Source organism: Meleagris gallopavo, chromosome 6 (genome assembly GCF_000146605.3).
Source record: "Meleagris gallopavo isolate NT-WF06-2002-E0010 breed Aviagen turkey brand Nicholas breeding stock chromosome 6, Turkey_5.1, whole genome shotgun sequence".
NCBI lineage: Eukaryota > Metazoa > Chordata > Aves > Galliformes > Phasianidae > Meleagris > Meleagris gallopavo.
In genome coordinates, this window is record NC_015016.2 from 1371126 (window position 1) to 1395877 (window position 24752).

The 24752-nt window shown below is 42.8% G+C and overlaps 1 protein-coding gene across 1 annotated transcript in view; it reads left to right on the forward strand.

Moving 5' to 3' along the window:
- LOC100303683 (vasoactive intestinal polypeptide receptor) overlaps positions 1 to 16836 on the forward strand; it is a gene marked incomplete at its 5' end in the record, with an annotated part of 66563 nt that extends 49727 nt beyond the window's left edge. Inside the window, 7 exon segments of the mRNA NM_001303178.1 lie at positions 2119 to 2272; positions 3550 to 3610; positions 5581 to 5650; positions 8592 to 8683; positions 13107 to 13236; positions 14260 to 14301; positions 15818 to 16836. Of these exon segments, the coding sequence (NP_001290107.1) occupies positions 2119 to 2272; positions 3550 to 3610; positions 5581 to 5650; positions 8592 to 8683; positions 13107 to 13236; positions 14260 to 14301; positions 15818 to 16009 (741 nt within the window).
- Between the last annotated feature and the right edge of the window lie 7916 nt (positions 16837 to 24752).

Sequence of the window (24752 nt, forward strand, 5' to 3'; positions counted from 1 at the left end):
TTATGTTAAGTGAAAAATGCCTACGATATTAGCAACTGTTCAAATAGCCATATATCTTGTGACTGAATGGGGCCCTGGGCAGCCTGGTCTAGTATTAAATGTGGAAGTTGGTGGCCCTGCCTGTAGCAGAGGTGTTGAAGCTTAATATCCTTGAGGTCCCTTCCGACCCAGGTCATTCTGTGATTCTGTGATTCTAGACATGCTCCAACCTCGTGCCTCTGCCATTCCTTCATCATACCCATCCAGAAAGGAATCCCCAAAATTCATTCCGCAAAACAAATCCACGTTTGAGGAGCATATGGTTGAAATGCATCAAATTTTGCTCCCCTAAACATCACATCTCATCCGGGAGCTCCTAAATGCTGCTGAGTGCACTCCCACCAGCAAATCCCCACTGGCTGCAGATGGTCCAGGCTTCGGATGAAAGGAATGAGTGTCACTCATATCCACACAGAGGCAGGGAAAGAACAAAGAGCAGAGGGATGACCTGGGGAGGAGGATGACACATCCCAAGCCCTTGTCAGCTCAGCTCAGTGTTACCTTCCCTGCCTGGGAGTGAAGTGCCTGCTCTGCCACCACTTTCCCTCATTGCCACCCTGCAGCAAGTCTCTGTTTGTGCCATCTGTCTTGCAGCAGGCAGCTATGTGCATATAGATTGATGAGCAGGAGCCCATGAGGACCCCAGTGCGACATACCAATGGGTGATAGGGGAGGGGTGAGTTAATTCTGAGCAATCAGTGGGGACAAGTCTCTCTCCAAACATATGGCATCGAGAAAACATTTTTTATGCCTTTTTTTTAATTTTTGTTTTTTTTAAACCATCACGTTTCATAGCAACAGTTTTCAGCAGAAGAGAGGACGGGGGGATGTGTGAGTGAGCTTGTCACTCGTGCAAATCAATTATTGCTCTAAATTCACCATGGTGCAAATGCAGAGCGCCGAGGAAGAGATGCTAATCAAATTTTCATGCCCTGGCCCAAAAAGAGCAGGGTATAACTCAAGCAGACCCACTGAAGACAATGTATCTATTTCTGAACATCTCAGGGATGCTTAAGCAATGTGGATATCAGTATAAATATATTATAAATAATATAAGTAACAATGCAACTGATGCATTCTTCTAAATGAGTCTGGAGAATGGTGCTGGGGCAATGGCAGGTGCTAACAGAGCTCTTTGGGCAGCTGATTTCAACCTTCAGGTGTTTTGCAGTTGTTAGGGCCGTTGAGTGCTGGAGAGAAGTTTCCTATTCAATTTTTTTTCTCATTTTTCTTTTCTTAGGTGACTGTTCCCATTACCCGTAAGTGTTAGTTCTGAGCTGCAGTGAGGACTTCACAGCAGGTTGCTGTGTTTAATTATTTATTTTCCAAGGAAGAGCAGTCCTCCTTCTCACTTTAGCTCTCTCCTTCCATTGCAATCTAATCTGCTCATGCTCATTAGCGTTTACTCTCTTTTCTCTTCTTATCCTCTTCTTTTTACTTTTCTTAACTGAGCCTTTCTTCTTAATTCTTTGTAGACTTGACTTTCTTCAGAGTCCTTTGTCAGACCCCTTCAGTTTTTGTAATAGCAGCCAGGCCGTGGGGTGATTGTAATTGGATTTTGTTTTCAAGAGCTACTTTTTTATCGTTATTGGTGTTTTTATTTAACCTGGGTAATCAGTTTGTTCACCAGAGACTTCATTTCTTAGGTTGAGGGAGGCAGCCCCATGTGAATGATGGGGGGACCATGATGCTCAAGTCACTCAAGATGATGTCCATCAAGATAATGACTTTGGTGACAAAAGTAGCATAAAAAACGATCACTTCTTCTTGTTTCTTCTCCAGTTCAGATCACCTCCATCATGCTGTGGGTTGCACCATAAATGAGCCACTGGTTTGATCTCAGTTCAGGATCGCATTCTCATGTGTTGGTTAACGCCTGCCAAGCAGCCAGAGCGTGTCCCTGTGCAGGCTTTGCAGGACTTTTGGCTCTTCACATGGGACATATCCCATAAGGACTTCAAGGGCTGCAAAAAAGCCGTCTCAGAGTTGCACACAGAGCAAGGTTTACTGGGAATTTTGGGTGTTCACAATGGAAACGTGCTACAGATCACCACTGTTTCTTCCTTTCTTCTCTTCCAGGTAGGCTGCAAAGCCATGATGGTTTTCTTCCAGTACTGCGTCATGGCCAACTTCTTCTGGCTGCTGGTGGAAGGGCTGTATCTTCACACCCTGTTGGTCATCTCCTTCTTTTCGGAGAGGAAGTACTTCTGGTGGTACATCTTAATTGGCTGGGGTATGCATCTTCTCAGGCCTGAATACCAGGTGGTGACCCTGGCAGGCATTTTTAACAGCAATTTAATCCCCAGTGGTCAGAGGAGCTTAATAGCATTAACCTTCAAAACTATTTAAGAGCTTAGTTTGTGCTCGATTCATTGATTGTTGAGCACCTCATTATCTTAAAGATCTTTTGGACTGAAACTCCTATTTGAGGTTGGGATCCCAAGATTGTATTGTGCACTGACCTTAAATTGTAAGGATGAACTAAGCAGGACTGCTGGATTGAACCAAACTCTGCAATCCTTTGCTCTTCTTGCCTTGCTGAGATCAGGCTAGATAGCTATCCTGACAAGGGGAAGGGGAAGGGGAAGGGGAAGGGGAAGAAGACAAAATGAAACTTCACAAGGTTGCCCAGAGCTGAAATACTAACTTAGGAAAATAAATCCTACTAGATAGACTTCCCTTCTTTCTCCAAAGACATCGTAAGTCATTTAGCTGGAGAAGTATGTATAAGCAAGCTAAAAAGGCTTTCTGTTCTGTGCTCTCAGTAGCTGAAACTGGGAAATAATTAGAGCAGGCAATAATCTTGAAAAGGAAGGGAAAAAAGCATTTGTGTCATTTGGAAGGTTATGCCTGGACTCAGGGTTTGATCAGTTAGCTGTACAGTAACTTCCATTGAAAGTGACAGGAGTTACGCTTGGGTTCACACTGCAAGAGAGAGGCAATTTTCCGTGCTATAAGTGTGGGGAGAGGTGATGTTAGCAGGCCTGGCTTCAGATGCATCAGGTCAGACTTTCTTTAAACCTGGCTTGTGCAGAGATCCTTTCAGCACAGTGCCTCTGAAAGATCTTAAAGATGAATGTATGATTTAAAATCAAAGGAAATATTTTGCATTGGTAATGTGTTCTGAGGTTCTTTGGGTGAGGAAGGGCAGTGGTGGGTACTGGAAGGATTTTTGGCCTTTCAGTCATCCATCATTTGCAAGAGTGTGGATCTGAAATGGATTATGCAAGAATAAATAACTTGGACATACTTGTTCTGTTTGCACTATCATTGCATTTGAAAATCACTGTTAATAAAGAATACTGTGATTAACCAGAACAAAGAGACCTTTCCTACCTAGGATGTTTCCAATCTAAATCTAATCAAAGACAACAAACAGAGAAAGGGGAAAAAGGGACCACACAGATGGAACAGGACCTCTCTCCTCAGGCAGACCATCCTGGAGTGAGGAGCAGTGGCAAAAACATGCCTGATGATTTGTGACAGTAACACCATCTCTCCTCTCACCAGGTGCCCCCTCCGTGTTCATCACTGCTTGGACAGTCGTCAGGATTTACTTTTTCAATGTTGGGTAAGCCTATGGACTTTTCTTTCCTGCTGTGAACATATGTGCAGATTTGTGAGCAGACCCCCCACTGTCCCCTTTTGTTCCCTTGAGCCCGTGCTCAGATCAGAGCTCCTACAGAACTGACCCTACATACTCTGGAATAGCAGAAATCTCAGAAACACATCCATTGGCTCCCTCAGAAAAGCTCTGAAGACTCTTGATCTTTTTTCCAGGCAGATCTTTGGATCAGTTCTCCATCCTCTTTAGCATAACAGCTGCCTTTGACATTTTATGTAAGAAATAGATAGAATGCAGGTAAGCAAATGAGGCACATATTTGAGCTATCCAGGGATACATGCAAGTAAACAGGATCTGATCCATCATGCTTTGACTCAGTAGTCAAACTGGAGTAGTTTGAAATGCTTTTATGAGAAAACGCTGCAGAGAATCACAGATTCAGGTGCTCATTATGCACTCACTGTGCATGCCCTTGTATCGTGCATTTACAGCACATGGTTAATTCCATTTTCTCCCTTGCAGTCTCTCTCCAAACGTGTCCTGATTTGTCCTTATTTCAGTAAAGGAAGCAGCTCAGATTTTTCCTTGTGTTTTTGATGTATAGTCGTATAGAATAACACATTTCCTTAGGACTGCTGATTTCTTCTATGGTCTCCCTCTATCTGCATAAAACTGACCTTATTTACTGTGTTAATAAATAGCCTCTAAAAATGAGATAGAGACCAAAGGATTTAACCATTCTGACTACTAATTCTTCTTACTATCTATATTCCCACTCTGTTCCAGTAATTCTTAATAAAAATAAATAAAAAAAAAAGCAGACTGCTTTGCAGCAGAGGCTTTAAAGGCTTTGTGCCAAGTAAAACAGTGAGAATATACAGAATATGTTAACACCTAACATAGATTACTTCTTTTTGCGTATTAAAATTACCAACAAAGTTGCAAGGAATTAACCCAGATTAAATAAAAGCTAATTAGGTAAGATTTGTTAAACAGCATTAAGCTTGTATTTAGAAATTTTAACTCCAAATTAAAGTGACCTTTGTTCGGAATTCTTAAAAATGAAGTGCTCCAGATATAATGAGGGCCACTTTAACTCTGAATGCAAGGGCTGCTTGGATGCATCTAGCTGGATTTACTGGGGCTAACCCCACCACGCCTTCTGTCACCTCTTTCAGAAGGGGATGTTGGTTTTTCCAGCAGTGCCAATTACTCTGTGCCCAAATAAATCCCTATCAGGATGATGGTCAGCATTAGAGGCCTCACTAATCTGTGATTCTGATAGCACTCCCTTGGAGGAGACCTCACTGTAGGAAAATTAAGCAAATCTCCATCCTACCCCATATTCACCCTGATACAACGTAGATTCATAGATTTATTTGACTTGGAAGAGACCTTTAAAGGTCATCTGTTCCAACTCTCCTGCAACAAACAGGGACATTTTCCAGCCCATTTCATTACCAAGGAGAAAAGCACCCACAGCCTTATATTTGGAGCAAATATTACCTACCAGTGCTCAAAGCCACTGCAACAAAAGCCATCACCTCTTCCCAGTGTACACAACTTTATCATTTTAACACAGACTAATAGGGACAGGACAGTGGGTAATGGCTTTAAACTGAAAGAGGAGAGATTATGTCAGATGTTAGGAAGAAATTCTTTACTCAGAGGGTGGTGAGGCTCTGGCACTGCTGTCCAGAGGGAGTGTGAGTGCCCCATCCCTGGGGATGTTCAAGGCCAGGTTGGATGGGGTCCTGGGCAGCCTGGTCTGGTGGGGGGCAACCCTGCTTACGGCAGGAGATTGGATCTGTATCTGTAAAGTCTCTTCCAACCTAAGCAATTTTGATTCTATGATTTAGGCAAAGTACCTGAAAGGTAACAGAGCTGCTTGCTTTTTTTTAATTGATGTTTTAAGTCTGATTTATTTATTTATTTATTTATTTATTTATTTATTTATTTATTTATTTGCTTTTTAGATGCTGGGAGGAAATAATAGAATCCCCAATCTGGTGGATCATTAAAACTCCTATTTTGGTGTCCATTTTGGTAAAGTATCAACATATTCTTAAAGCCGTCTTTAATACAGAATGTGGGGGGTGGAGGAGGGGAGGATAGAGGTGCCTCGATAAGTGTTCTGTAAAAATCCATGTAAAATGCACTGACAGATAACACTGCATTGTGTACTGAATGTTTTTCTTGGGATAAGAAGCTCAGCCTCTGGATAAGCATCTTTATCTTTAAACACTGACTTAAACGTTGTGGGAAGAGCTTGAGTGATGGGGCACCCAGGGTGGAGCTCATGTAAGCCAGACCAGCTCCATCTCATCCATTTTCTCTGGTACAGTAGCCATGGGAGCACACAGCCAGAAGAGATCAAGGAACATGCTTGGAGATCCAGAAAAAAGTCATTTTATCTAATGAATCGATGCATGTCTAAATTAAAACTGCTGGATTTTGCCACGAGTTTTTGTTTCTCTGAGGTCAGAGCCCAGGGTGACTTGTTCCACTGTAGATGTGGACAATGTGAAGTAATATGGGATGAGTCCTATCCTAAACTTCTACCTAGCTAGATGAATTCCCGCAATTATTTGCCTCTTGTTGTAGCATCCAGCACAAAGCTGAATTCCAGCTATGTGTTTTTGCATTAAGTGCTTGAGAAGCTTGGCTCATTTCCATATAAATTGGCAAAGGTGCTTAACTCATTACTTCTCCAGATCAGTTCTTACCGCAGAAATCATGACACTTCTGAGGAACTGAGTACTTCCATCCTTGGTGAATATTAAGTGTTTCCTCTGTCAAGTGTAGAGCCAAAACTTGAAAAATGAACTTGATTTAAACTTAGCGTTGAGTTTTCTCAAATCAAGAAGCATGCGTGGGAAGGGAAGAAAAAGAATACAGCAGAAATCAAAGCAAATGTGATTTTTTTTTTTAAACTGAAGTCTTTTCTTAGACATACATTCTTCTTATTCCACATACATTACGCCCTTTACAAGGAGGCCTTTTCTGTAGCATTTGTCATACAGGAATTCCAAACTGAAACAGTTGCAATAATTACTTACTATTCTTTCGCTGCATTGCAAAGAAATAAAATACTTAGATGACACATCTCAAAATATTTATGTCCTCATCAAAAGACATAAATTGTATTCTCCCTTTCCCAAGGTAACTTTTTAGTGCGGAAATACACTGTACTCTCCTAGGATCAGTGATGCCATGTTTTCTTTTGGTCAGTAAATCAATTCCTCATTACCAAACAAAATCTACCTGGCAATTATCTGATTTTACTTTTGCAGGTATCATATAACTCTGTCACAAAGGAAGGCCATGATAACAGCAATATGATGATTAGCAGATTTCTGCAGGGAGGAGAGCTTCAAATTCTGCATGTCCACTCGAATAAAGAATAGACCTCAACTGAAGGAAGAAATATATATATATATATATATATAAAGTTAAACGTTAGAAAAATCTTTCTAACCTGAAGAATTAAGCACTGAGAATTGATCAAGAGCCTTTAATTCGATTCTAGGTTGAAAAATAATCTAAACCCTTTTAGTTGTTTGATAGCCATGTCTTCCATCGTGCAATGCTAAGGCCATACTAAGCCTTTAAGTCACATTCCACCTGTTTCTGTGCCCATGTCTGCTCTTAACCATGATGAGCCAACACAGTATTTAATTTATGGCAGGAGACTGGGAAGCAGCTCTGATCCTACCTGCAGTGGTGCAGATTGTGTGCTGTCAATGCTCATTAAAGTAATAGATCTAGCTAATTCTATTTTGGACTGATAAATTTTACTTGCCATCAAGTCAGATGCTAAACATTTTATAAGCAAATAAATATGAACAGAAGCTATAATAAATGTCATGGGGTAGATAAAGAATGATTAGGCAATGCATCATAACCAAGAAATATAATTAATTTCCAGTCACTCTTAGCACTGGAAAAAGAGCTGTTGTCTAAATGAGAAATAGGCTTTAGTCTGCTGCATTCACCTGTTGATATAAACCTGAGAATTGCTGGAGGAAATGTTATAATTTGTTTTTGCAGGAAATCAGATTGGCTGGTTGACACGATTCCTTCCAGCCTTTACGTATCTTAAAAATCAGAGCCCTTTGTGCATTCACTAAACATGAATGGATAAAGAAACTGAACTAGACTATAAGGAAAATAAATTAGACTGTAAAGAAGCTAACTAGACTAAAAAAATCCATCTTCGCTTTTCTGTTGGATGTGTTGCGTGAATAACAGCATGGTTCAATGGGTAGGATTTTAGGAGCCAGTAAGTTTTTGTTCAACTCATGCCATCTCCTTTGTGGAAATTGCCACTCCTAGCTCTACACCTTTGCTATGAAATAAGGCTAGCTTTGCTTGAGTATGTTAATGAAGCAGTTCTAGCTGAGTCTTCTGGCCTAACCTTGTAGGAGAGGCAACTGTCCACTATGCTGGTGAGGTGTAACACTTGCTATCCGTTGTGTCCAACTTCTCTCCAGAGAAGAATGCCCATCAGCACTGAGCGGAGACCTGATTAAGTGAATACAGCTTTGTGTTTTGTCTTGGTTCCTTTGGCTCACTGCCTCGGTCTTTGACACGCTCGGCAGCCGGCCCCATGTCACCGTCTCCCAAGGGCTTTTGACGTCCGTCGCTCCGCTAACTCCCAAGGCTCCTTTCCCACCCTGTCGTCAGCAGGACGTCGTGCATAGCTGTGCTCTATGGGTTTGACATCATCATACTTGGGATGTATGACACAAAGTCCCAAGCAGGCTGATGTCAGGCCCAAGATGGCTGCCATCCTGTGTCGGTTTACTGTGTGCTCCTAGAGTGGGGTTCTCTGCTCGTGGCTTTTTAACAACGGCTTGCTCCGTGGCAAAAATATTGCAGTGAAAGGCACTCCACTCCTTTAACTATTTCTTCTTTTCACTGCAGAACAATGCTGCAGGGGCGTGATTTTTAACTTTCTTTTTCCTGTTTCTCTCCATCCCAACAGGTGAACTTCATTCTCTTCATTTGTATCATCCGTATCTTAGTCCAGAAGTTGCATTCTCCAGATGTTGGACACAATGAAACCAGCCAGTATTCGTAAGTCACGGGCTTTTTTTACAGTATTGTATGGTTTTGCAGAACCCATTTGATATTTTGTCAAAGTACTGCATCTGTCTGCGTTTTTGCTCATCACAATTGTGAATTTGTTAATTTGTTAAAGATGATCAGAAATCAAGAAACAGGCCTTTTGCTGGTGGGCATGAGAGTAAGAGTAGTGTTCATGAAAAAAAAAGGCCTTTTTCATTGCATATTTCAATATTTAATCAATATTTATTGGATCCTGAAGGCCAGAGGACCCTGATGAAGAACGAAGTGTATCCATCTACAGTATAGGGGCATTTTTATCTGAAGCAGTTGCCCTCTACTCACTTCTTCAGAGTAGAAATTGAGAAAATCCATGCATTCAGTAGAATCTATGGCAGTTTTTCCATACCCTAAGGATGATTCCTGAACAAGATTGCATTAATCCATCCCTAATGCACTCATTTCTCTTTGCTCTTGAGAAACAAATTTGTCTGAGAAGTTTTGCTTATCATATAGCTTTTGTCCCAAGGATATAATGTTGACCTTACTGGGGCTCTTGATAATGAACAACATGCAAGTGAAATCAGAATTTGTCTCAGTGTGTAAGACTGGTCTTTGGTGCAGCATTTTAAAACTACAAGAAATCCATTTTCCTGTATGGATTTTTTATATCTTCAATGCAAATAAAATAAAAGTTCAGACATTGTCTCATTTTTACCTCCTGCTACTGTCCTGGCTTTGCATTTCAAATATCCTGGATGTTATCAAAGGATTTCTAGAAAATAACTAAAAAGGAAAAAGAGTAGTGTCTACCTGCTCACTGTTCATAAAATCTTCTTTACTTTTTGAGGGAGCTGTGTACTTTGAAGAATGTGAACTCGGTTCATCCTTCAGCAAGATGGAAGACTTAAAATGAATATAGACCTTAAATATTGACCAACCACAACTCTGTGTCTTTTTCTCTAGTGATGGTAAATCACGTATTTCATCTCCTTCCAGAGATTCTCAAATTTATAAAGGAGAATTACAGTATTTCACCTTAACTTCTCCCTGCAGCACACAAAGCCAATGATTTCTTTTTCCATCATCATAACACAACAACGTTACCAGACCTGTGTTTTCTATCGCATCTCTATGTATTTCAAGTTGGGCAATATATATTCCCAAAACCAAGACTGCAACAGCTTTATCCGGGTGGATAGATTAAATCATCATATTGAAATATGTTCTAGTACTTACTATGCAGCAGCCTGGGGCAGTTGGCTCACGTTCATCTCCCTAGAAGTGCTGCCAGCCACTCATCAGAAGGGTTATGCCCAGATTACCTAGCAGATCATGCTGAGCTTTGAGCTCACAGCTTTTTTCTACTTATTTTCCAGTGAAGTACGAATTGCCAGTAAATCTTCTTTGCCTGGTAAACAAACCTTGCATGACAGGGCAGCAAGTAACAAAGGCTTCCCCGCGTTGGCCTGTCAAATAGGAACCAATTGCAGAAGGATGAATGATCTTCACATCTTCAGTTCTTCACCTTCCTCATCCATCTGGAAAAGCATTTCAGCTTCATTCAGGCACAAATCAGTCTCTTATAGGTGTCCAAGCCGTATCAGATGCCTTAGGATGTTTGATACGCTTGTCTGGATCTGGCATATAGGACACTGCACCTGTGGGAGACTTGTGTGTAACTTGTGTATGTATACAACCAGACTCCATGGTCTGTCTGAAAGTCTACTAGAGACTATTGACTGCAATGAGACATGAGGCACCATAGTCTCCTGTAGAAATTAAGAGTCTCAACTTGAAGTTTGGATCCCACCAAGGGTCCTCAACGTTTAGTGTTTAGATGGCTAGCTGTAGAGACACCTGGAGTCATCCAGATCCTGTTATAAATGACATTAATTGGTAGGAGGCTGGTTGGACTAGATGATCGTGGAGGTCTTTTCCAACCTTGGTGATTCTGTGATTCTATGATTAAGCATGTAATCTGCAGTCTGGATCCTTTTATAAGTCATACCCCTGCTACCTGAAATGCTGCTGCTAGCTTCAGGGCTTCGTCCTGCAGGACCCAAGAAAGCTTACCAAAACCTGTTGGCAATGACATGCGTTGGTTCCCCCTGCCACATCTGTGATAAGCAGGCTTTAAAATGACAACACTGTGAATTCCATTTCTTCCTCCTCCTCTTGTTTATTTTATATTGTTTATATTTAAAAAATAATGTGTTGATGTGTTGATATGTTGATAGAATTGCTCAGCTCCAAATGGTTTCAGTTTATCTGTAGGGTAGAAATTCAGGTATACTGCTGATTCACTCACTCATTAATGCTACAGGTACTGAGCTGGGCTTTAATATGTCAGAAATTGTGAAAACAAGTCTTCTAAAACAGTTTTCTGCAAATGACAGAGATTTGTGCAAGAGCAGGACAGCAGCATTTGGGGCAAATAGAAGAAGAAAACACTTTATTTTCTGCAGAAGAAATGTTGAGCAAAATTCATCTCATTTCATTCTGTGCATGTTCATAGTTCAATATTATCATCAAAGTTTTCTGGGCAACTTTCCATTATGTGTTCAGGAGCGAAGTGTTGTTTAACTCTTACCTCTCCTAAGGAGAGGAATGGGTGCAGTGCTGGGTAGTGGAGATGTGTTTTTCCTAAATCATCTGTCACCACGTCAGAGAGGATAGGTATAAGAAGTGCACTCTGTGACAGGAGGAGAAGGTAATTAATTTTTTGAGAAGCATGGTTTCCTTCAGGTAACATTAACCAGCCTCAGAAAGCCTCCCATGTGCATTTGTGTCTACTGCACAGCCAGTCTTTAGCTTCCTGGGAGAAACACACCATGACATATGGAAGACAATTCTCCTTGTTGCAATTTGTAGGGGGATTTTTCCAGTATTACGGAGCCAGACCAAACTTGCCTTGAGGATGACATAAAATCCAAAACATCACTCGGTATTCTGGGAAGCTTAGTGCTGAAAACAAGAAAATGGTTTGAGGTGTTGTGAAAACTGGAGGATGGAGCTCCTAGGGGTTAGGGCCCTGCTCATAGGCTGGTTCATGATAGTGACAGTCCTTGCTTCCTACAGGCATTCCATTTGCTTGGAATGAGTTGCAGCCAGCAGGTATTCCATGGGGAACCACAGCCTCCAAGCAAAGTTTTAACATCAAACTGTCATTGGGCCTGGCCCAGGGAAAGCCAGAAAGGTCTGCTGGGAGATACAATAATGAGCTGATAAGCATCGTCTGCATAATGCTGGCATGTCAGCCTTCACTGCAGGTCTATACAGATGGAAAATAAATGAAGATAGTCTGGGGAGACTGAGCCAGATGGAACTGGAAGGGTTTGTAGATGGAAAAACAAGTATCCCAACACCTTTGCCTAAGCTTCAGTTTCTCCAGAAGCCTCTGGGAGAGAGGGATGGAGAAGGATGTGGGTGACCAAGAGAGCCAAAATCCCCTTAAGCATTCTAAAGTTCTTGATTTCCTTTTTATTTTTATTTTTTTATTTTTGTCAGCTAGATTCTAATAATGATTAGATTTAATAAATTATCATCTCTTCCTAATTAGACCACTCATTACCCAGCCTGATGCCATTAAGCACTAATACTGTTCATCCCCCTCCTTTGGAGACATTCATTGTGCAATAGCCTATCATTATTCTGAGCTAAACATACCATTTCTCTCCCAGAAGCTGTAATTTCCAGAAATCCTAAGCAAACAAAGAAGACACTAGATAATGGTTTAGCTTGTAGAAATGAAAAAAGATCTCCAGCAGGAGGGGAGAAAGAAATACCTCCATTAAAGTTACGGGGAATAAAGATAGCACATTTTATGTTGTCACCGCATCTGAATTCACCAGCCATCTGCAGTCTGCAGGGGAAACAAACTGGGGCTGATGGCTCTCCCTCAGCTGAAGATGTGTATTTCTTTGAGAGCTGTTCGTGAGGAGGAAAGTGAGCATGTGGAAGCACTCCCAGCACAGTACTTTGTTCTGTGAACTGCTGTAGCTAGCAACTGACTGTGCCCAGCAGAAGGTCTGCTTCTGTTTCATCACATCCCAGCCCAGGTTGTTAGAAGGATCTTGGGGAGAGTAAGCAATGGGGAACTGATCTCAGCTCCCTCCTTTTTGGTATAGCCCAGACATTTCTGCTTAGTGGGTGAGGGCAGCCTGCTGACATTGCGTTGTTTGAGGCTGCTGTTGGAAGCCTGGATGTTCCCAGGACCTCAGGGTAGGTGGCCCACATCACATATCCCAACAAAAAGAAACATTTAGTGTGCATGGCTATCCCCATCACGGTCCTAGTAATCAGCAAATATGTACTGCATGCAGCAAATTAAAGTTTCAGGGTTGCATAAAGTTCAGCTGCAGGATTTCTCATCAGTTTACCCTACAGCTCCTCTTCCCTCTTCTCTTATGACTCATGTTTGTCTTTCCAACAGGAGACTGGCCAAGTCCACCTTACTGCTGATCCCTCTCTTTGGCATTCACTACATCATGTTTGCTTTCTTCCCTGACAATTTCAAAGCAGAAGTTAAGCTGGTCTTTGAGCTTGTGGTTGGGTCATTCCAGGTAAGTCACCTGTCCAGGTAAGTGGACCACCAGTCTGACCAAGAAATAACCAAACCTGTGATCTGAGCTTTCCCAGACATGCCCAGTGTTGGTCTTGTGCCTTTGGAGAAGAAGCTACTTGTTCCAACTTGGCAAGAGTGGAAGATAAACTTATATTTTACCTATATATTTATATATACTTTACCAGGAGTTTCTCTCTCTGTGTTTTAGGCACCTGCAAAGAAAATACACCTCTATATGCTAGTCCCCCTGGGGCTTTTTTGTACTTACGAGGAAAATCAAGCATGTTCATCCAGTTTAGATATCATTAACACAGTAAGATGTGATGAATAGACTTCAGGAAGAGTCTTTCTGGCCTTTAATGGCATCCTAGTCTATGACCAGTTGGCTTTCATGAACTATCTCTTCTGCTAAAAAAGTTCTGCCTCTAAAGCCTGCCCAAGTAGGATTGCAGTTTATTGGAGGAGGAGGCAGGTTCCCCATGAGGACACATTAATCCTGAGGAAACCTTTGATGGAGTTTGCTTTGTATACCTTCCCACAAGCCTCACCTCATTCACACCCAGCGTTGGGCTGTTTACCTTGGCCTTGCTGTTGCATGAACAGAAGCACTTGTTTGTGCAATTGCATCCATCCGTCAAGCAGCTGTAGCCACTTTGTGTTCTCAGTCTCTGCACAGTTCAGGTTTCCCCAGGAAAGTTGCCTCTGCTATCCCACCAAATTGCCTTCAGTGCTTAAGATTGAATGGCCAGGTGTCCTGCTTAGAGCTGAAGTGATGCCTGATGGATTTAAGCACCGATCTGGAGCAAGCCTTGAAGTCAAAGCCTTGCATCTGCTCCAAGGTGCCTTAAGCAACTTTCCTCTTCTCCTTTTATAAGGAAAATGTGATCCGTTGATTTGTAAGAGGCACCTTAGCAGTTCCCTGACAGTATGCCCTTTCTCCAGGGCTGCAATGGGCTTGGGTTGTGATCTAGGAGAATATAAGCTAGGAGTTGCTAAAAGCCTGTTTTCTCCTTTCCCCTAGGGTTTTGTGGTGGCTGTCCTCTACTGTTTTCTCAATGGGGAGGTAAGATCAACAGTGTAGCCTGGTTAATATTTGCTGCTAAGGCAAATTGAATGCTTGTGGAGAGCAGATTAAGGAGTGTCCCATTCCTGATGTTACCACACTAGGGAAACCTTCCAAGTCAAGTCACTCACCTCAGATAAACAACTCAACCATTAGCCAGAAAGTTTCCAGCACAATTAATAAACATATTAGGACTTTAATAATTGCTGCTGAGTCCTTCCTTTACTCATGAGATGGTATCAGCAAAACCTTGCCTAAATCCTGAATTAAAGAAGAATGTGCCCATCTTTCACGCTCTACTCAAGTTTAGAATCTCCTGAAACCTCAACCTCAGAATCAGACCCACTGCCAAAATGGAGGCTTGTTAGTGCAGTGATATTTTTGTACCATGCTCCATCTGCCAGAAAGATACTCAGCAGAGACTGATTAAATCCAAATGGTGAAGTCTACTGGGAAGGTGTGAGCAGCTGGGAACTTGGAGCTGCTGTCAGATGGAGCATGTTCAGCTCAATAAACTGTCAGGAAGGAAACAGCTGTGCTCTGGGCTTCTGTTCCAGCTTCCTGAGGAGAGGAAGAGTGTCCAGAATCAATTTGCTCTCTTAGAGCTCTGATCCTTCTTCCAGCCATGTTGATGCCATGTGGTCATCACACAGAGCTCAGCTCCAGCAGAGACTTTAGCTAGTGAGCCTGTTTGGAGCAGGGCAGTGCCACACAGATTTCCTAATGGTCCAAAACCCAAACAGGACTGATGTATCTTATTATGCCCAGACCAATGCTAGGTGAACGTATTTCCAGCTTACAGGTGTTGATCTTGACTTTCCCACATTTCCAGCACTGGAGTTTGCATTTGTGATGTCCTGTTCTTGTGCTTGTTGAGCCCAGGGACCCTCAGACAGAGCTGTTTTATCTAATTCATGCCACGATCCAAAACTTTGCACTCAAAGCCTGCATGAGGGGATGGGGACTTCCATTTGTGTGGAAGTGTGGCCAGATTTGTGCAGGGTTTGAACATGAATGGTGTAAACCAAATGATGTGTGTAAATACCCTGAATAGAAACAAGTAACCTCCATCAAAAAGCACTGCTTATTGATTGCTTTACAAACAAGCTGCAGTTAAATCATTTTTCCTGGGACAATAAACAATTAGATATTGTACTGAGGGGCGTGGTTTAGTGGGCAAATATTGGTGGTTGGTAGATGGTTGGACTGAGTGATCTTGGGGGTCTTTTCCAACTCAGATGATTCTACAACTATGAAAAGTAGGAAGAATCCCAGTTATACTCACAAACCGTAGTAGTTGAGTAGTCTGACATCTTCACTTTATCAGATAAGCAACTCCCCATGCTCACCTTTCTGCTTAAGCTCAAGGATTTCTGCTGAGGGAATTTACTTGCTGCAGCATTATCTCTCCCCTGTGTGACTAGTAGTTATTCCCAGGTTCAGTGACCTCTGTAAAACAGTTATTACCCCTACATATGCTCTCCTCTGCTGACTTGCTTATCTTTCCACCATGTAGGTCCAAGCTGAGCTCAAGCGAAAGTGGCGGAGGTGGCACCTGGAGCGGTTCCTGGGCTCAGACATGAAGTACCACCACCCTTCCTTGGGCAGCAACGGCACCAACTTCAGCACCCAGATCTCCATGCTGACCAAGTGCTCACCAAAGACACGTCGGTGCTCCAGCTTCCAGGCAGAATTCTCTCTGGTTTGATGGAGATTGGCTCTCTGAGCACTGAGCATCCAAGAGAGAGAAGGATCCCCAGGAATCAGTTACCTATGGACAAATCCTTGTGAAATGACATGCTCCACTTGAGCCAACAGAGGACAGAAAACTGGAAAAGCCATTGGCATCCAGAATGAGATCAGACAAGCTAAGAGGCAGAGAAATACTTTTCCTCTCCCTCTTTTCAGAGCTTTCTCTCTAAGTTGGTGCCCTCGGGGGCTGACAACGTTGAGTAAAGGTCCCAGTCACTTGAGGAGAGCCTGGGAGAATCTAATGTGCTATAAATACTGAATTTTGGGGGTAAGGGAGGGAAGAGCCTGAGTTACTGGGGCTTTCCCAGAACCGACATCTCTGAAACAGATAAATTGCACTTTTTGTTATTGTTGTTTTAAACAAGCCAGTAAAGGACAGAGAGAGGGAGACAAGAAGTGGGGGGAAAAAATGCCAAACTTATGAATGTGCCAAAAGCCCAGTTGCTAAGAAGTGGTGATGTGATGCTGGAAGCAGCAAGAAGAAGGGACAGGAAGAACACAGGCAGGAAGGGCAGAGGCCAACCTGCACTGTGCAAAGAAGCTGCAGCACCAGGCAAGGCCCCGGAAGGATGCCCCAATGTTGGAGTGTGTTCTGCTAATTGCTCACCATCCTCGTTAGCCGAAGCTTTCCATGTGCCATTGGGTGCCCTCTGGAAGAGCAGCTTGCAGAGAAGGACCAGCACAAAATGGCCTTCTTTGTGCTGCGTTCAGGACATCAACATGCTTTGTTTGGTTGTTTTCACTGAACGGTTTGCACGTATAAAAACCAGGTACAGATGCCCACTGTGGAGTATGGCTGTGTTTTTCATATTTGTTCATTGAACCTGTAGATCTTGGTGCATTACTGCACCCAGCATTATTAGGGATCGGGGGAAAGCAATTGGTCTGCAATCCATTTGCACTTGCTTAGTGCACACTGCCAGAAGAGGGAAGATGTAGAACCCGGTAATCCTTAATTGAATCAGGCCTGACATAAGGAGCCATTCTCCAGATGAAAAAATTAGCTTCACAGCAGCAAGCAAAATTGCTCTCATCAAAACAAGGTTGGCTCAGCACGTAACTGGCACTCCAGGAGTCGGAAAGGAGTGAGGGAGCTATTAAATTGATTTCTTCTTCAGCTTGTGCAGGGAGCTTTCATCCTATGATGAAGGCACTGTTAGATCTTTAAGAGACGCATGTGCATTTTGTGTCGTTTTTGAAGACCTATTAGTTTTCACACTGGGGCAGTCCCTGTTTGAAGGATGTACATAGAGCTTGCTGAATCCAAGGGAACTGTTATTTTTTTTTCTTTTCTTTCCTCGATAGAGGGGAGAAGGAAAGGAGTGAAACCAAATCCTGCTCTGACACACCAGGCTGGTGGTTCACAGCTCATCATGTGAGCTCTCATTCCCAAGCCATGCATCCCAACCTTAGAAAATAGCCTATGGATGCAGATGCTGATGGCTGTTTCCCACCCAACTGCATTGTATGAGGTCACATCAGTTTTACGCTGGGGGTGAAAAATCTCTGACAATCAAAGGTGTAAACTGAATAATAGGGCTGCAATTGTTCTACTACAGCATGTTACATCAGTGTCCTTGGGAAGGAGTCCGGGTCACCAAATTAACACGTGTACATGGAAAGGAAGTATGAATGCTTTCATAGATCAGAAATCTCAACTTTTCCACTAACAGCAACTGGACTCTTCTCTCTTCCAAGTTAAATTGTAGTTCCTTGAAGGGAAACATCTTTAATTTACAGTCTTTGGAGTTTGGGGTTTTTTTTTTTTCTTTGTTTGCTTGCTTGCTTTAAGCATCTCAAATTCACTGCCAACAAACCACTGAGCCCAGGAGGAGAATTGCAGATCAGGACATCATCCCATTCCTTTCTGAGTTCTGAGGGGAGGTTTTTCCATTGCATACTTCTCCCCAGAGCTGTACTGTCGCCATCTGAGCTGGATGCTGCCAAAATACTTCCCCACACTCAGGACTGAGGACAGCACAGAGAACTGAAGTCAGTTGATGTGAGATGCTCTGATAAAACTGCTGTGAAGGGTAGGTATATACCCACGGGTTTCCAGCCTGTCATGAAGTAATCATGGCTACCCAGCTTGGAAAACCTAGAGCAGATAGGTATTTGTGAAGATAGTTGTGCTGATCCCCATGGTCTTGGTATTAAACTGCTGGCAAAACTCCAGGCTAGCCAGTCTCGGGTCATCTTTGTTCTCATTAGAATCAGAAAATCAATCATAGAATAGTTTGTGTTGAAAGAGACCTTAAGGATCACCTATTTCCAACCCCCCTGCCATAGACAGGGACACCTCCCACCAGACCAGGTTGCCCAAAGCCCCATCCAGCCTGGCCTTGAGCAGTTCCAGAGATGGGGAATCCACAGCTTTTCTGAGCAATCTGTGCCAGTGCCTCACCAGCTTAGGAGTAAAGAATGTCTTCCTAAGAGCTAACCTAAATTTCCCCTCTTTTAGTTTAAAACTGTTTCCCTTGTCCTACTACCATGTAAAATGCTGATCTCCAAGTGGCTATGCTACAGTGAAACCATTTCATTAGCAGTCAGAGTCCAAGTGCCATGAAATATTCTAAGTCCTCTCTTAGCAGCCATCCAATTCCCAAAATGCAGAGAGACATCCTCATGGGGCTCCCAGAGGCAGGGACTTGATGGTTGGTGTTGGTTCTGCTGCTCCAGAGCTGGGTTAGGACTCATGCAGAAGGTGCTGGAGGACTCCCATAAGCAGTGCCAAGTCTCCCATACCAGCAACAGAGGAAATGAAGCACAAAGCTGTTGAGAATTAAGTGGAGTACCACTGCTAGCAGCAGGAGGTGGTCAGTGCCTGTGAGCCTGAGACACCTTGTGCATTTTTGTTCTGTGTTTTTTTGTTTGTTTGTTTTTTTACCTTCCTTTTCTTCTCCCTGTGCTTGTGATTCCATCTGCAGGAGGAACTTCTGCCTTTCATTTACAGCTCCTCTTTATTTGCAGCCCTGGGCCAGCACTATGGCCAAAGCCAGCAGAAATGGTTTTGACATGACAGGGAAAAATTTGCTTATTTACCCATGCAACAAGGCCTTCTGCAGCTCCTGAGCTGAACTGAGGAGCTCCTTCAGAACTCCACTCCATTACAATGGGTTCATCACCAGGCATCCAGCTGATCACCATTAAGCTGTCAAGGGTCAATGAAGAGACAAAGTGAACGTGCTGTGGTGGGCATGGCAGAGCTGTTAGCCCAGCTGTGTTGGATTCAAATTTTGGGAGAAGAGAGGAGGATGTGATGAAATCAAAGCTTTTCTCTCTGGGCAATCAAGTGAATGAAAGAGTTTCTCTGCCCATTCTGGCTTTCGAATCAGGCCCTTGTTTAGGTACTTAGTGCAGGAATTTGGCTGGGTAGCTTGGCCTCCTCTACTCTGAATGTGATTTTCATCTGACTCATCAATAAAATGAAGTTCAAGGACCTCACTGCAGCCCCAAATGACTACCCAAACCGTATTGTCCCAAAGCAGTGCTGAATAAATGACATAGTGCTCAGAGCTGTAGCTGCTCATCACCAAGGATGAGCCTGACTAGTGGGACAGGAGCAACTCGGATGAATGCAAGTGAGTTATTTTAGTGAAAAAGATGATTATGAGTCATTCCTGGATACTCTATGCTTTTCAGATGTGTCTGAGGATAATGAGTTTGGATCCCAAAACTCTTTACAGAAATGACACCAAATTCTCACCCTTCTTGCATCCCTCAGTTCACAACAGTGACTCCTGATTTACACAAGCTTGAAACTGGAATTTGACTTCAGAAGAATTCCTTTACTTTCAGCCTGGAACTGTTTACTCCCTTTTTATACCAGTGAGAGATCAAATCCAATCCTGTTAATTAGTCACTCAAGGTTTCGGTGAATAAACTCTTAAACAATTATTATTAACCACGGAGCAATTAAAATATAAAAATTAAATGACTTTCTCAAGGTCTAGAGGTGCAAGGTGCAATGCTAACATCAGACTGTAGATATTTCTAGCCAGCTGAGACCTGTATGGCTCTGTGGCCCTCTGATAAGCAGTGCGAAATATAACCATGTTTAGGGCTTGAAAAAGAGCAGTAAAGGAAATCTAGGCTGTGACTGAATTTTAGGGCATTAATTTGAAACTGTTTTTTAAAAACAGGACTATATGCAGCAGCATCGTTGCTGCAGTTTTGGGATGAAAAAGGAATTCCAAAAAAGCTCAGAAGATGAAACATCTGATTTTGATTTATTTTGTTGGGTTGGATTGTGGTGGGGTTTATTTTTGGCTGATCAATGGGCAGTTGCCAGTTGGTTTATAGAAAGCAAAATGAAGTTACAAAGAAAGCTGAGGAGTGGACATTGCTTGGCTCCATTGCAGAGATTGAAGGGTTTCTTTGTGATCACCATCTCCATTCCTTCTTCCATCAGCATGGTATTTAAATAAGGCAAAAAAAACCATAGGGTTTTTGAAGGAATCATATATTTTTGGACTAAAAGGGGGTCTCTCAGACCTGGGAGTGCCAACATGTGTCATTATGAAGTGCATTTCATTGTCTACACAGGTTCATGGTAGCACTCGGTTTGGTTTAAGATCATTGGGAACACGTGTAGTAGAAAAGCACAGAGCCTGACAGCAGCCCATCTTCCCTGCAAGGTGAAGGGTCTAACCTCTCTGACTGTGTAAAACACCTTCCTCTGCTGTGCCATCCTCTCTGCCTTCAAGTAGCTCATTGGGCTGAAGAAGGTGTTGGGCCTGGGCACAGCTGTCTCTGCACCAGTGGTGAAAGTGCCGAATTCTTGGCTATAAAGACCACGTTCCAGGGCTCCATGACTCTCCATGCAGCTTTGCACTTTTCACACACCAGTATTTATGCTGGATGGGACTGTAATGCTTCTCAATTGTAGATGACTCTAGAGGAGCAGGAGACCAAGCCCTTGGCCTCGTGTGTATTCGTATCAATCTGGAGTGACTCTGGTGGGACAGTAACTAACTGGTGTTACAGGGAAAAGAAATAAATCCCAGTCTGGTACTTGGAGTCAGATATCCCAAAATCCAGAGCTGCATAGAATTCAATGGTTTTTTTTCAGTCAAGGAGCTTTTACCCTGTTCCCAAACCCAGTATTTATACGCTGGTGTGATGAAATAATTACAACTGATCTTTTTATTTCCCCTAGATATCTATAAAGTTACAAACCACGGCTTTCCTGGGCCAACAGACCACTTCTTCCATCTCCTTTTCTCTGGAAGTCCTCAGACTTTGCTCCCCTGCACGGTGTTGCATTGTGTTGAAGAGCCCTGGGTTCAGAACCCTACTTCTTTCTAGCACACTGCTGCAGAATCACAGAGATAAGACAGTCATTGGGACTGGAAACTGTGTAGCAGGTCTCTAAGGGAAATTAATGCCCATGGTGTTCTGAAGCCCAGGCCTTTAAGACACAAAAATTGACATCAGTAGAGCACTTGGCGGTTTATACCCCAGTTTTGTGGATGCTGTAAACTTGTACATAGAGGAAATCTGAAGAGCACATTCAAAAAGCAAAAAGTCACACATTTTTTATATTCTGTGGATAATAAATTAAGCTTAAAAAAAAAAAGAAAAAAACCTTTTGAATTCAAGAGTGCATTTTTCATACTCTGTTTCAAACGCAGCACAGGCTGTTCTTGTTCAGTAGCTGGTGCCAACCAACTCTTTGGTGACTCTGACAACTCATTCAGACTGAAAGCCCCCCCTGTTCTGCCCTCCTGTAAATATGCTTTGACAGCAAAGAGTGATGAAAACTGGCTATGAACAGGGAATCACTGTTAAGCCACATTTCTGTGGGTTTTTATGTACCTAGGTGCTCGTGATGTATTTGGAACAGGCCTGCTTGCTCGGCACAGGTGAAATCTCCACCTTGTTTCATGGCCTTTTGCCTGATGTTATTTATTTTGTTCTGACTCTGTACAAATGCAATGAAATGGCTATTTTTTTTCCTTTGTACTTGGTTCATCTCCTTGCTTCAGAGGAGGTTCTTCTCTGTGGTTGACACTGCTGAAAACAAGCAATAAAACCATTGTGAAGAAGTCATGTCTATGATATTCCAACTGATGTTTTAATTCATTTTTCTCAGTTCTGAAGAAGACACAAAGCTGGTGGAGGAAAAAAAGCCATTCTATGAAGAAGAAGCCATCCTATGATTCTCTGATTCTGTGGTTCAGATTGTTTGAATCTAGGAGCTAGCGAGCCTAGAGTTATGCATAACAATCTTCAATCATGGAATCAGAAAGGCTGGAAAAGATCTCTACAGTCATCAGTCCAGCCATCCAACCCTCAACCCATCCCAGTCACATCCAGTAAACCATTTCCCTCAGTGCCACATCCACATATTTCTTAACATCGCCAGGGACAGTGACTCCACCACCTTCCTGGGCAGCCAGTATCAATGCCTGCCTTTCCTAATATCCAATCTGAACCTCTTCTGGCACAACTTAATGGAAAGAAGTCTGATCCCCACCTTGCTACAACCTGCTTTCAGACAATTGGGGAGGGCAATAAGTTCTCCCCTGAGCCTCCTCTTTTCTCTAGACTGAACAATCCCAGAAATGGGGTGACCCAAGAAGTTGGTTGCAGTAATTTCTCTAACTCACTCTCCTCCATCCCTCTGCCCACATAACCCAGCTCCAACCCTTTTGTCCAGGCTGCCCCCATCTCCCTCATGCTCCATTCTCACCTCTTTGTACTCCAGTGCCTTTATTCCCAGCTCCTCAAGAAACCAAGCAGTTCACCTGGGGAAGGCCAGGCTACACAGTCATGCTCTGCTCACGCGTCCATTGGTCCTTCATTGAGAACATCTGTGCCAAGAAGAAGACTCAGTACCAGCCAGATCGCAGAGTACCACATGTGATCCCAAAACCCACCACAAAGAAGGCCACAACACAGCACGATCTAGATGGCTGAATGTCTCTTGGAGGTGAGAGTCACACGTGATGGCAATAGCCACACTATTACAGAATGATGGCACTTTTGCCATATGGTGTTAAATCATTTCTGTATTGTAGGTGTGTGTACTTTTGCACACGTGTAATTGTTGCAGCTGTCGAGTTGGATACTGTAATATCCTTCTGAAACATATTTAATGACATGGGGGCATCATCCATTGCAGTGCAGTTTCCAGATCAGCAGATCCAGACTTCAGCTTTGCATCCTCCTCTCCTGCTTTCCCAAGAGTCACATCTGCCTCTGCATGATGTGTTTCATTCTTGCTGTGCGCCCAGTTAAGTAGTGCTGTCTTTTCAGGTCTTTATTACTCAGAACAAAGCATCAGACTTCCTCCATGTTGGAGAAATGCCTAGCAGGCAAATGCAAGCAAACAGTAATTATTATAAAAGGCACATTATTTAATGCATTCAAATATTAGACAGTGGAAAATACATTGCAGTGAGGAATCAATGAGCTTTTCCTTGTCCATAGGGTCAGCTTCATAGCTCACCTCCTCCTTAAGCTGGTTTACACCCACTGTTCACATGGTTGATAAAGGCCAAATCTACAGCTTGGGATGGCAAACCTTCGCTGTATCTGTCCCTCTTTTCTGTGTGGCTTAACCATTTTCTTTTGAAAGCAAAAGGTTTAATGCTCTGGGGCATCTTGAGAAGGAAAGATATTGCATACGGACTTTTACCGTATCTTTCTGTGGATTAAAACAGAAATCAGAAATCAGAAAAAGCATGATACCAAGACCAAGCTCAGCCAACTGCATCTATTCTGTGTCTATAGAATTGCTGCTATTTAGAATTTGATAGAATATGTGACTACCAATATCTGGGATTCTTGAGCTTGGCTTTGAGAGCTTCGTCATGTAAGTTCAGCAGTGAAGTGGCTTTTCATGGCTGAAAAAAACATCACTCTCAATTTAAAAAAAAAAGAGACATGATTAAAAATGGGCAACGACATATTTTTCCCTTGATCCCCCGTGGTTTCCATGGCAAAATACTACGATGAGGACATTTGTGATCTCCACAACACTACAGCAATTTCCTCTGTGGTGAATCAATTTTAGCTGTTAGATTACCTTCCCTCCACATTCAACCATTTACTCTCTCCATGCAATCCATAGAAAGAGCCCAGTTGCTTTCAGACAAGCTTAGAAAGGTTTTGGATTGTCTGAGAATCACAGGGTAGTGTGGCACAGGGTGCCCAGGCATTGTGTCACTGCTATTATACTGTCCACACTCAAAGTCTTAACACCTCCTCCTCCAACACCACTCACAGAGGATTCATTCCCACCATTATAGCTCCCTGTGCAATTAACTTCTTGCTGGATCATATGAACCAAACTAGGCAAGTTGAAATGTCATCTAGAAAAAGCATTTCCCACATAGTAGTATCTTAAGAACCAAGTTGGCCTTATAGCCAAAGACCAGAGTAGGAAAAATCTTTGTGTACGTGGCATTAGAGCTCCCCATCAACGTGCTTAGTGATGAACCCTTCTCCCACAGTCCATCTCTGCATACTATTAATTGAACCCCTCCTCTCAAGGATATCTCTACTCTTCCCACTTGACATCAAGGACTTGGACCATTATCTCACACAGCCTAAGAGTACAGGAACTGACATCTGCTCTGGATTTTCAGAACAACTTTACAGGACACGCACTTATTGCATATTGACCAGGACAGAAGGAGGGAAAGAAAGAAAAACAGACCCTGACTTCTGAGAGTTACAAAGCTTGTTGGACA